Source organism: Octopus bimaculoides, chromosome 22 (genome assembly GCF_046866305.1).
Source record: "Octopus bimaculoides isolate indiv1 chromosome 22, ASM4686630v1, whole genome shotgun sequence".
Classification (NCBI taxonomy): domain Eukaryota; kingdom Metazoa; phylum Mollusca; class Cephalopoda; order Octopoda; family Octopodidae; genus Octopus; species Octopus bimaculoides.
The window spans coordinates 38,216,723-38,230,729 of NC_142949.1; the positions used below are offsets into that span (position 1 = coordinate 38,216,723).

Below are 14,007 nucleotides of genomic sequence, written 5' to 3' on the forward strand. Positions count from 1 at the left end.
ATGACTGAGTATATAACACTGACATTTTGATTGGCTACTGTTAGGCTACTTCAGTTTACCAGCAAACTATCGCAGCTGGGTGCTTAATAGCGAACCGAGGTATTTTAATTGATTAAAATTCCGCTCTTAGTGATGTTGACAAATAATTATCCCAGTGACTAATGTTGTCCTAGAAAACACGGTAGACAAGGCTTTATTTAGGTTAATTAGATATAGAATGCAGTGCGGACTGGGAATGAAATTGATATTTAATAGTACGAGAGACAGCAAAGATCATGTTTCTATGGTATTAAACCTCATCAGCTAATTTTAGTGAAACACTTTGTAAGGAAACCGCAAAGAAGAGACACTCAAAGACGTAGAGAAATAGAGGGCATGGAAGTAGTATATATATGTATGTATGTATGTATATATATGTAAAAGATTTAGATTCGAAATTGAATGTGGTACTTACGTTTAGGCACCAGAATATAGTATGGTATTATCCAAAACAATTCCAAAAACAAGGTGATCAAAAATCAGTAAAAGCAACACGGATTTTAAAGGTTATTGTAGTACGCTCGTTTCATGCTACTCCATTTATTTAAGTAATGCGAGCATTACATTAATGCACAAGAATATAGAAAATTACAGCAGAATGGATATCTTTTTTTGGTGGTGGTGGGGTTTATTTGTCTTTCCCAACCTCCACCCTCCTTGTGTTCAGTGTCTGGTACAGTTCGTGGTCTTTTACGAGAAGATGATTTTCCCCTCACCTTTAATGACTTCGATGATTTCGTCTCTTTTCACCTGAGTCCGGTACCTGTTTTCCGTTTTTCTCGCTCTAATATGCCGGCCATTGCTCGCAGGACCTCACCAAGACACCTAACTGGATCTCCTCTGGCCATGATTCTTGTGTGTAGGCGTAACCATGTGCATCATTGACTGTATGCCCTATTCAATGGATCCTCTTTCATTCTTGCATCTGTAGGTTTGTTGTTAAAACAGTGTTAGAATACACTTTTTGGAGAAAGAACGAGATGCGAAAAGCTCCACGTTCAAAAATTCATGTCATGCAATCTTTTAGTTTGGCAGGTCCTATTTTGGCCCAAGTTTCTTGTGATCCAAATTGCATCGCCGTGGACTTTCGCTCTTCCCTCTCCATCATACACACACATACATACATACACACATGCACACATACATACATATACACATACATACATACATACGTTTGTACGTATGTACGCACGTATTTATATATACACATTCCCAGTGATAACGCTGCGTTTCGATATCCGACAGAGGGCAACACTGGACAGATAAGACATTTTTACAACTTTTACCATAATGGAGAATTTCCGTCTCCATGGTAACTGCTGTGAATCTGCCTTTAGATGTTGGAATACGTTACAAACATATTCTAACTAACCTAAAGTTTTCATATATATATATATATATATATATATAAAGAAGCACCAATTCAAGCAATTGTTTCTAAAATTGGAACAAGACCAGGAATTGGTGGGGCAGAGCCTAGTCGACTATATCGTCTTCAGTACTTGACTGGTCCTCATCTCATCCTGCCCGGAAGGGTGAAAAGTAACTCCTAAGCTCGGCTGGATTTGAACTCAGAACCTAAACACCGGAACACATACAAGGAATTTTTTTTTACTCTATAATTATTCTGCAAATTCACTACTTCCTCCAAACACACACACACACACACATACATGCATTCGAGGGCGCACAAACAATGAAATAAACATATTTTGTTAATTGCAGCGTAATCATCGGGAGTTACCTCCCTTTATCCTCCCTAACAACGTGCGAAGCGAAATCACAAAAATGACATTGAAGTCCCGTAGAGGAGATCGTGTCCACCACCCAGTCGGTTTTATTGCTCGTTCCAAGCTGTCAAAAAGAACCGTGGTTTAGCCATGAGGGTCCTAACTTCACAACCAGACTAAACATATGGATTTCACTCCTCATACACATTTATTCATTACGCACTCTGTATTACTGTTATTATTCTTGCGACAAGAAGTCCTCTTCTGGTAATTGAGTCACCACACTTCACATTCTTTCCGGACGATATGGCATTTCAGCTTCCACTGAGGTATTGTAACATACTATTATAATATCATATGTCTTATATATATATATATATGTAAACAAAAAACGATTACCGGCACAAAACCGAACGTACCACCAACCGTATAGAAACAATATGCCACAGTCCCATATTCACAGATGAATACTTGTTTTCATTTAAGTGTTATCTTAGATTAATTAAAATGAGTTAATAATTACCATTTTATGTTACACTTTATACACATATGACACCGCACTTTGGTAATTTTGTAAACATTCTAGGATTCCACACGTGTTGTGTAAAATAATACTTTATAAGTCAACGAGGAAGTTGCCGATGTCTACGGCGCACATAAACTGCCTTTATGATTTTGTCGTACATTATTTTTATAGGCAAAAAAACAATATATTTTAGAATTTGATGATGCAGGCGTTTGGTGAGTGGTTTACTTCTTAACCGCGTTGTTCCTTGTTCAGTCCCACTTCGTACCACCTTCTAATGTAGCCTTGCACCGAACAAAAGACTTGTGAATGGATTTGGTAGACGGAAACTGAAAGAAGCCCCATCTTATGTATGTATGTATATATATATGTGTGTGTGTGTGTGTGTTTTGATGCAAACAGGGAAAATAGAACTCAAAATATGCGGATGTGGATATTTGGGCGGGATGTGTTTCGATGATGGACACCCGGCGGTGTTGACCGATTTGTTTATGTCTCCGTAACTTAGCGGTTCGGAAAAAGAGAATGATAGAATAAGTCCCAGGCTTAAAAAAAAGGGTGCGTTCGTACCACTAAAAATTCTTTAATGTTGTGCCCCAGTATGGCCGCAATCTAATGACTGAAACACGTAAAAAGATAAAAGGTATTTCCGACGATTCCAGGTTGTTCTGAAGGTTGTTTACTTAGACTCGATTTTACATGCCCGCGCGCACACGGACTGTGGCCACGCTGCGGCCGCTTTTTAAATGTTTTTATTCCATCATATCGATCGTTTGAACTTATCTCAGTCTCGCAGTTGTTTTTTTGGTGGAGATGGAGTATATGTAATCTGGGTATACCCCCCCCCCCCTTTTAAATTTTGTTTTTTTTACGGAATCCTATGTTTCAGACCATGGAGAATCCGATTCTGGAAAAAAATTTCAAAAATCTCAATTTCTAAATTCGATCCCCCCCCCCCCCCGGTTTTTATATAGATCCACTGGGTAAACCTAACCCTAACTCAAACCCTAACCCTGACCGTAACCCTAACCCTAACCCTAACCCTAACCCTAAACCTAACCCTAACACTAGTTTTGTGAGATTTGGCTGTTATTTCTAGCATGTAAATAGCCTGCTTGGTGGGGGGGGGGGGTAATTGAAATTTTTCAAAAAAATTTTTTTCAGAATCGGAATCTCCATAGCCTAAAACGTGGGATTCCGTAAAAAAAAAAAATTAATAAATAAGTGGGGGAAAGGTTCAGATTACATATAGTCCATCTCTACCGTTTTTTTTTTTATTGACTGTTAACTATCGAACAGCTAAAATTTCCAAATGTTTTATTTCATTTTTCTTTTTTCTTTTTCCTGCAGATCTCTTGGCTTACAATGTCTGAGAAAGTTTCCCAACCAAAGATTCAGTTCTGAAACTGCTACCATAACAGAATCAACAAATGTACCACCAGTAAAATCCAGACATAAAAAGTTTGTAATGTTTTGTTTTGTTTTTGTTTGTTTGTTTTTATATCATCATCACCATCATCATCATCATCATAATTTGTAAGCATGGTTGTGGGCTACACAAAAGTTCACTTGACATCTGCATGGTTTCAGGTTCAATTCCAATGAGTGGAACTCGAGGCAGGTGTTTGCTGCTATAGTCTTGTCCCAGCCAATTGCTTGTGGGGGAAATTGGTGGACAAACTGTGCAAAAGCCCAGCATGTGTGAGTGTGTAAGCGCAGGCGTGGCTGTGTGGTAAGTAAAGTGTTGATGATGGTGATTATTATTCGAACGTTTTCTTTTCGGACAAAACTCTTTGTACTTTTTGTCCTGAATTTGTCCTTACATGTTTTTTTATTAATATTAGCCCTTGTGGCCAATAAAACAAGAATTAATTATTATTATTGTTATTATTATTAACTATTTCAGGAAGAAAAAGAAGTTCCTAGCTAGCTCTTCATACTGCAATTCAAAGGCACAGGTGAACAAATCTACAGTCAACAATCAATTCCGACAGTAAGCTAATTAATTCATTAACTAATCAATTAATTTGAAATGAAATTGCCAAGTGTAGACATGGGTAACTGATTGTCTGGTTAAGGGGGCTGAACAGGGAAAGTGATGGTGGTGGTGGTGGGTTTTTTTGTTGTTGTTGAAGTAACACCAGGTTGGTAATTCTGTTCAAAGTGATTTATGATTTTATAATACAAATCGTCAACAACTGGCACTCTATTGGTTCCTGCAACAAGGAATCCAGTTGATCTGATCAACAGAACGGCCTGCTTGTGGAATTAACATGCAAGTGGCCGAGTGCTCCACAGACACACGCTTACCCATAGTATAGGGAGATTGAGTGTGACACGGTGAGTGACAAGGTTGGCCCTTGCTGGATAAAAATGTTTAGCAGTATTTCGCTCTTCGCTACGTTCTGAGGTCAAATTCCACTGAGGTCGATTTTGCCTTTTGTCCTTTTGGGGTTGATAAATTAAGTACCAGTTATGTACTGGGATCGATGTAATCGACTTAACCCCTCCCGCTAAATTTCAGACCTTGTGCCTATAGTAAAAAGGATTATTATTATGATTTTTAATAATTTTTCTTCTTCATTGTTTTCAGAGTTGCCATTTCTGTGACCCCCTTATATTTGATGTCCTACGATGCACAGTTAGAGGTGAGATTCCTGTATTTCCTTTTCCCTTCCACCTGTTTTTCTTCTTTTGATTGTTATTGTTTTGCTGTGCCCCATGGTGGCCCAAGTATTACAGACCAATAATAAAAGGCATTACAGCCATGACCATTTCATCATTTTCCTTCCGCCACCATAAACATAAATATATCTAGGCAAAGTCAACCTCGGCGGAATTTGAACTCAAAAACATGAAGATGGACAAAATGCCTAGCAGCATTTTGTCAGACCATGGTCGGGATTCTGCCATCTTGCCATAAAGAAATGCTACCATGCTTGGAAGCAGGAGAGTGTTGATGGAAGGAATGGCATCTGATTTTGGAAATTGTGCTCCTGCGAACCGTCAGACACATGCAGGCATTGGAAAGGCATAGCAGACATTAAAGCAATGATGATGGTGGTGGTGGTGGTGCTGATGATGATGATGCTGATGTCTTTCTTGTTTGTTCTTCATTGCAGTACAAGAACAGAGAAATCCAGGATGTCCTGCAGAAAACTATGAATCGTTTTGTCTGTTACCAGCAGTATCCTCTCTCAAACAAAATGGTAGAAAACCTGAAAAACTTTCATTTGATGTGTCCACTGGATCCCTGTTTACCATCTGTGAGTGAAGATTTTGATAATCATTGCTTGTAGAAATGAGAGGAAGTGTGAGAGACAAAGAAATGAGAGGAAGTGTGACAGACAAAGAACCATCATCCATCATATATATATATATATATATATATATATATATATATATATATATATATATATATATATATGTATATATATAGGTGTATAAAGTGCTCTTGTTCACTTTAGTGACAAATAGGATAATGATAATGATGATTTAGCTTGTAAAATTGCAAATTAGCCACCCATATTGTATATATATATATATATGTGTGTGTGTGTGTATTTAAAAACGCTGATGAATAGATTTCAGATTTTTTGTTTTGTTTTTGCAGCCTGTTATCAATGGGTATCGTTACAAAGATGAGGTTACAACCGGGAAAGGGGTTGATAACAATGTGGCAGTCGGACTTACTGTCGGAAAAGGTAATTCTCTCATAATTCTGTCGGAAAAGGTAATTCTCAGTCTCTCTGTCTGTCTGTCTCTCATCCCCCGCCTCCTCCTCCTCCTTGATCATCATCATCATTGTCATCATCATTTTAATGTCCACTTCTCCATGCTTGTATGGAACAGACGGCAGAGATTCTACAGAGGGATGCTCTTCCTGTTGCTTACCTCCACCTGGTTCCAAGCAAGCTAGATATTTCCCTCTTGGCCAACCATGTTTTTCACTAAACACTGCTGCTGTGAAACTAGTTTGCTTTTGTTATTGATGTATTATAACTGCTTCAAATGATTCCTGTTTTTAAAGGGTTTTTTTTTAACCCCCACGAAGGAGGTTATGTTTTTGCCGGTGTTGGTTTGGGAAATTGGGCGATTTTCAGCATGCGTGTATATGGGTGGAAATGAGCTGCTTGGTGGAGGTCTGCACCCTGTGAGTGCTTTTCTAGTTAATTATATTTATTATTGTTTTTTATTCTTTTATGCTAGAATATTATTTCTTGTTTGTTTTTCTGCTCAGGTACCAGATCTTACATAGTACCCAACACTTACTTAGCCAATGTGGGAGAGAAGCACAAGGAGATCACAAGGGTAAGTCTTAGTAGAGTCATAAAGCCATGAAGGAAATTTAAATGCCTCCTCATAATCCAGTTTTTAAGGGCTGGTTTTTGATATTCTGGGACAATGATATGAGTTATATTTACGGCCTCTGTAGCTTTATTTCAGACATTCATAGCTACGTTTACAACCTTCATAGCTACACTTACGACTCTCATAGCTACACTTACAACCCTCATAGCTACACTTACGACCCTCATAGCTACACTTACAACTGCCATAGCTACACTTACAACCTCCATAGCCACACTTACAACCTGATGAGCATGTCATATTAAGCTACCATACAGCTCTTATTGAGCAACATGTGATCAAAAGCTTCCCAGCCATGCCCACCCTGTCTTTGATTAAGTTATAACGTATCCAGAACCATATTATTTCTTGATATGTGCTTTCCTTTGCTTTTCAAGAGGGCATGATGTGATTCGGTTTAGGTTAGGCTGCTATTTCTTGCAGCTCAAGCAACCATGTTGAGGCCTTTTTCTTTGGCTTGAAGGAACTGGTATTTGGCTTTGATTTTCACCATCATCATAACACACTCACCACCACCATTTCACTGTTATCATCATCATCATCATCATCATCATCATCATCATCATCAACAATGGAACAGTTAATCACTTTTTCAGTCATCACTTTTTTGTCTTATTGGTAATTTTCCAGGCCTTTGGAGATTTCATTAGCACGTCTTCCATCGAGCCTTTCACCTGGCCTGAATTCGAGGGTGTGGGAAAACTGCACCAACCGACAGGACACTGGCGGATCATGTCAGTCCGCTCGTCAACACTTGGTCAGTCTATGGCCTACATTATCTTCCATCCGCAGAGAAAGTCTGAGGTTTGTATACGACATGTTCCTTAAACCACCACCACCAACAACAACAACTTCTGGTGGTGGAAGTGGGGGGAGAGCTTCATTTCCAAAACTTTTCTTGGGTGGTTTTCCGTATGTAGAGAGAGAGAGACTTCAGGGGGCCTGCCTTTAATCTGTAAGTAAGTCAATGAGGGCAACAGGGTTGGTGAGGGGAGAATATTAATCATCATCATCATTATCATCATCTAACGTCTGTCCTCCATGCTGGCATGGATCAGATGGTTTCACTTGATTCAGCGTACCGGAGGACTGCATCAAGTTCCACTGTCTGTTTGGCATGGTTTCTACAGCTGGATGCTGCCCTTCCTAATATGCCAACCACTTAACAGAGTGTGGACTGGGTGATGGATTTGGCCGGTTTGAACATAAAAATACAAGTAGAATATTTGGGTCTTGTATCATCATCATCGTCATCATCGGATTAAATGCTAAAGGGTTAAACAGTTTTTCTGAAATGCATGTATGGCTGTGTAGTTATCAAGCTGGCTTCCCAACGATGTGTTTTTTGGTTCAATCCCATTGTGAGGCATTTTAGGCGAATGTCCTTCATAGTCTCAAATCTTCTCAGTGAAAATAGTCTGTGCAGATGTTATTTTACATTTGATAAAATAAGTACCAGTTATATTCTAGGGAAGGGGATGAAGCAAAAGTAAGATTTGACTCTTAGATGTATAAGTACTTGTGTCACTGTGTCTCAATAATATACAATGATATTGCAGGATATTCAAATGAAGGCCAAAGAAGAATTATTGAACTACTTTCAAAATGGTCCAGGTAGACTTTGTGGCTTGGACACACTCTTTTTCCAACCAACGTAAGTTCTCACCTTCTTTGTTAGTTTAATGATAATGTTGTTGTTGTTGCTTCTTCTTCTTCTTCTTAATTAGTAATTAATGTAAAAAGAAACAGGATAACATAGTTAGGTCATGTGCTGACAGATGATAAATGTGACTGGGTGAGAGGGAATGAATGAAAGGAAATGGAAGAATTCTGAGAAAGATATGGCTAAAGATGGAGGAGTAGGAAATAAGGATTTGCAGGGTTGGTGACGAGGGGGATGTAGATTATCAATCGAAATAAAGGGAACCAGTATGGAGCTTGCCACGCTGTCCCATAGTGAGGAAAATAACATTAAAATTCTCGTTGTTGTTAATGTGTAAGAGAGAGCTAAACATTAAACAATGTTTGATACTGAAATCCAATGCATTACTGCTGTTTCTGTTTCAGACTCAGTTCCAGAGCCAATGCCGGAATTGTGCCGTTCCAGTTACTCTATGGTCAACCGTACATTACTGAACGCCTGCTCGACTGTACATTCCGAATATCAATAGACTCTTTCTTTCAGATCAATGTCAGTGCTGCTGAGGTGTTGTATTCTGTCATCAAAGACTGCGCCAAGTTAAAACCAACTGATGTATTCCTTGACATCTGCTGTGGAACTGGTAAACCATTATTGTTTCAATGGCTCTTAGTTGGTAGATTATTGTTTCATCACACCTCTGTGACTTGGGTCGTTGATTCTAAAATTGTCTTGTTTTAATTTCAGGGTCAATTGGTATCTCGATGGCAGCTAGTGCCAAAAGATTGTTTGGTGTAGAAATTATCCAGCAAGCCATCGATGACGCTAAACTAAATGCAAAACTAAACAGTAAGTTATTTATATATTTATCATGACAGTTGCTATTCCCCTGTACTTACTGCGAGCTGTGTGCACCCCATGTTGGCAGAATGGTTAGCACACTGGATGGAATGCTTAGGGGTATTTCGCCTGTCACAACATTTTCTTTGTGCAAAGCTCAGCCTAACCCCTTTCATTATATGCGTGTGTGTATATATCACATGTACATATACACTTGTGAACACACAGACCCACCCATAGTTTTAACCCCTTATCTCCGAGCATAAAGCTACCTCCTTGGGATTTGTTGTTTTGCAAGGTGCACGACAAACTCATTAGTGCTGCTGGCCCTAATGCAACCCCTACACCCACACACGTACACTTACCTACTCAAAGGCCACTAAACCTATTTGTGGTGTTTCTTTCTCTTGCAGATGTTAACAACGTTGAGTTTATCTGTTCTCGAGCCAGTGAAGCTTTGAAAAAGATTTCTGTTGGTGCCTACTTTGATATAAATGAAACTGCTGTTGCAGTGGTAAACCCCGGCCGAAATGGCGTCAGTAAGTATGCGTTTTAGGGGTTATATACATAAGCATATATATATATATATATATATATATATATATATATATATAGATATATATTTATATATATATATATATATATATATATATATATATATATATAAATATATATTTGTGTGTGTGTGTTTGTCCCCCACCATTGCTTGACACCGATGTTGGTATGTTTACTTCCTCGTAGTAACTTAGCGGTTCGGCTAAAGAGAGCGGTAGAATAAGTGCTAGGCTTACAAAGTATAAGTCCTGAGGTCGATTTTTCCTCTAAAAGCTGTGCTCCAGCATGGTCGCAGTCACATGACTGAAACAAAAGAATACGAAGAAAAAATTTGAAACAAGGTACGTAACTCTTTCTCATTGCAAGAGTTATCTTATCTTGTTGAAATTCCGCGCTTGCACAAAGCATCTCGCGCACACTCTTTTATACACACACACACTCTCTCTAATACTCTCACCTTCACAGTCTTTAACTCCCTCTCTCTCTCTTACAGACCAATCTGTGATCCGTTCCATCCGTCGTTGTCAACAGATCCATCGCTTGATTTATGTAACTTGCCGACCTGTTGGGAACACCATCAAGAATTTTATAGAGTGAGTATTGACATTAACACTAACGATCTCTTCCTTCTTTCCTTCTTTCTTTCTTCCCTCCCTCCCTTCATTCGTTCATTCCTTCCTTTCTTTCTTCCTTCCTTCCTTTTTGGAAAACTGAAAGATAAAAGTCAATCACGGCAAGATTTGAACTAAGTATAAAGAAGTGTCACTAAACACCATGGTTTAATGGTTTTTTTTGGTTTTTTTTCTGACACTACTGATTCTGCTATGCATGAAAGAAGTTGATAAAATATTTATGCTGGAAGTTGTAGGGTCAAGTCTCATGAAATACACATCTAACTACCAGAAAATTTGTGACCTTGTGCTTGTGTCATAAATCAATTCCTCCTTCCCTCTCCACCTACTTGTCTCCCTCCTTCCTCCCTACCCACCTGCCTACATACCTATCTACCTACCTCCCTGCATCACTACATCTCTCCCTCCCTCCCTCCCTACCTACCTATGTGTGTATAGTTATTTATTTGAAATATATTTATTGTTTGCAGTTTGTGCTGTCCTCCCAATGAAAAACTTCCTGGGAATCCATTCTCTCCCACTCGTGCTGTGCCTGTAGATATGTTTCCTCACACTGTCCATTGTGAGTTAGTTGTGGTCTTTGAAAGGTGAAGGAAACCCTACCAAGATGAAGATATATGAAAGCTTGATGTCAAGGTGAAAGTATACAAGCAATCTGGAGCTGTTTTTGGAGTCAGTTAAAAGTGGATCATTTTCTAAAGTTAAACAAAGCCAAACCTGTTAAAGAGAAAGTGAAACTGTGATACTTGTCAAAGTAAAACTTTGTCATTTGTCATTTCATTTGAAAATGAAACTGTCAAAAAAAAGTGTCTCACTTGTCAAAGTGAAAGTTGATCATTCGTTCAAGTAAAACTGAATCAAGCGTCCAAAATGATGTCAGGTCACTTGTCAAATTGAAACCAATTTGTTAAAATTGATTCTGTGTTACTTGTCCATTTTTCAAAACTAAAACTATGTCACTTGACAAAATGAGATTCTGTCACTTGTCAATGTGAAACTGAGCTCCTTCGCTGTTGTATGCTTCTCAAATGTTCTACATTAGTGAATATGTTCACACATCTCTCATAAGCATTTTCTAACTCTGTTGTCATTTGTTTGACATTCGCTGAAGTTTTCAAATAAACTTTGCATTTAATAAACGTTTCTCAACTGTTTTTTTCTTAATCCTTTAAATCTAAAACATGTATCTATAATAATCTCTTTAATCCTTATCCATCCTACATTAATACTTGTTGCTGTTGGCAGTGATTTTGTTGTTTAGCCACTGGTGAAACTGGGTCACACAGAACTGTTGATCAGAGATGTTCCAGCCATGACCATCCTGTCATGATACACAGAGTGTCTTGAAACAAATTATCTATTCTGAAGGTTACGGGATTGCTCAACAACACATCCTTGAGTTTTAAATGTGTTGTTGTTTAACCATGGGTCAATCCTATGAAACAACTCTATGATCATAGCTGTTCCAGCTGCCACATTCGATTCTTTTATTCATATACAAGGACTGATCAAAAAGTATGGGGTCTGTTGCTATGGTAACGGAGTTAAAGTACACAGATTGACCTTGAACGCTGTCGCACATGCAAACTAGGTTATAATGTTATTATTTTCTCACTTGCTTCTGTTGCTTGGGTGTAAAGCGAGCCGAGTGTGGCCATCTCACCACACCACAGAGGTTCCATCAATGATCATGGCAGATAAAATGTGTGTGGAAAGAGACATAGCTTGAAGGTTATCATGGCCAAGAATCTTTCCAAAAATCAAATCCCAGCTATGTTGGAACAAGTTGTATGGTAAATGAGATATAAAATCTGAAGACAGACCCTTTCCTCTCTGTGTGGTGAGAGTGATGTACTGCGTTGCACAGCAGTAAATTTTCTGAAATGAGGGAATTCGAGAAAGGAGCAAAGCAAATTTTGGCACAAGGCCTGCGATTTCAGGGGCGGGTATTAGTCGCTTAGATCGACCCCAGTGCTTAGCTGGTGTTTAATTTATCGATCTTGGAACGATGGAAGGTAAAGTCAACCTGGGCAGAATTTGGACTCGGAACGTAAAGACGGACGAAACTCCGCTAAACATTTTGTTCGGCGTGCTAAAATTTCCCCTATTTTCACTTAGAAATAATATAATCTTGCAAGTGGTTTAAAAAGTAAGGGAAGCTACTGTTTATCAAGGGAAATAATTCCCTTAAATGAACGAAATTATAGGAAAGCGCGGGAGGCTACTCTGTGAGTGAAGTTTTAGTATAACATTCTTTTCTGCTCTAGGCACAAAGCCCGAAATTTTGTGGGAGAGAGAGTCAGTCGATAAGATCGACCTCAGTACGCATCTGGTACTTAATTTATCGACCTCGAAAGGATGAAAAGCAAAGTCGACCTCGACGGAATTTGAACTCGAAACGTAAAGACAGAAGAAATACCGCTAAGCATTTCGCCCGGCGTGCTAACGTCTCTGCCAGCTCGCCGCCTTGTTTTAGTCTAATTGTGAACACCACCCCTCAATGTTGTAATGGTTGCTATTGTATTTTCTATATATCTTTTTTTTTTTTTCACTTTTTGATTAGCCTCAGCGTTTAGTGGTAAAGGTGACTCTACGTCTGACGAGTCGCCTACACAACTAAACGCTTTATAGGTGCGAAACCAATGGTCACTCTCTGACCAGCCATAACAGCTTCCTAAATATAGACAGACAGACACACACACACAAAGCAAACTAAGCAATGCACATTCATTTATACGTCTTACACACACACAAACAGAATGTGCCATAGCAAATACACACACATTTAACTAAAACAGTCTCTTTGTCTCTCCGCTTTTCTCACACACACACACTGTACTAAAACACGCGCGCGCGCGCACACACACACAACTAATATACACGCATAAAATACATACATACACATTGTACTAAAATATGCATACGTACATAACTCCACTAAAACATACAGACACACGCATACTCACACATACACATATGCACATAAATTACGCACAACAACTAACCACCACACATACATACACACACACATACAACATTTTGCACTACTCTACAAACACAGAAACATAGACCCCCCCCCACACACATGTTGGTAAATTGACATTACCCAATGGAATATAAGAATAAACTCTCTTTTCTAGTTAATATCTTGTTACAGAGGTGTTTCTGAACGAGATATTTCACACCATTTTCGCAGCTAACAGTAAATTTATGATCAGAGGTCACTATTTTAGCACCAGACACACAGCGCAATTGATCGGTGATAGGTTGGTTGGCGAGTGGTAGGGCCTTTAATTAAAGTTAACCCTTTTTATCATTCGGCACTGAATTTCGAACCCAAATCGTTCTCAGTGGAAGAAAAGATGAACCAATCTTCATAATATTGGTTTCAAATTTTGGCACAAGGTCAGCAATTTTGGGAGTAGGGATAAGTCGATTACATCGATCCCCAGTACTCAACTGGTATGTATTTTATCGACGCCGAAAGGCTGAAAGGCAAAGTCGACCTCGGTGGAATTTGAATTCAAAACGTAGAAACGGACGAAATGTCGCTAAGCATTTTGTCCAGTATGCTAACGATGTGATAATTAGAATGAGAAAGAGCTAAATCAACATTCGGCTAGTACTTAATTTCTGCTGAATAGACTGAAGTAATGGCCACCCCCTCACCATCCC

General features: G+C 38.8%; 1 protein-coding gene across 1 annotated transcript; it reads left to right on the top strand.

The window, feature by feature from the left end:
* Positions 1 to 1,800: 1,800 nt before the first annotated feature.
* On the top strand, positions 1,801 to 11,475 carry LOC106879021 (tRNA (uracil-5-)-methyltransferase homolog B). Its single transcript, XM_089339641.1, has 14 exons — positions 1,801 to 2,098; positions 3,646 to 3,756; positions 4,202 to 4,288; positions 4,889 to 4,943; positions 5,418 to 5,561; positions 5,909 to 5,999; positions 6,536 to 6,606; positions 7,297 to 7,470; positions 8,226 to 8,320; positions 8,734 to 8,948; positions 9,053 to 9,154; positions 9,559 to 9,684; positions 10,194 to 10,293; positions 10,803 to 11,475. The coding sequence occupies exons 1-14, from the start codon at positions 2,076 to 2,078 to the stop codon at positions 10,921 to 10,923; spliced, it is 1,515 nt and encodes a 504-aa protein (XP_089195767.1). The 5' UTR covers positions 1,801 to 2,075; the 3' UTR covers positions 10,924 to 11,475.
* Positions 11,476 to 14,007: the final 2,532 nt, after the last annotated feature.

Excerpts from the sequence above, each read along its gene's own strand:
- LOC106879021 (XM_089339641.1), top strand. The coding sequence starts at position 2,076 with ATGGCATTTCAGCTTCCACTGAG. Across the intron at positions 8,321-8,733 it reads ACACTCTTTTTCCAACCAAC|ACTCAGTTCCAGAGCCAATG; the intron begins GTAAGTTCTCAC and ends TTTCTGTTTCAG. Across the intron at positions 8,949-9,052 it reads TGACATCTGCTGTGGAACTG|GGTCAATTGGTATCTCGATG; the intron begins GTAAACCATTAT and ends TTTTAATTTCAG.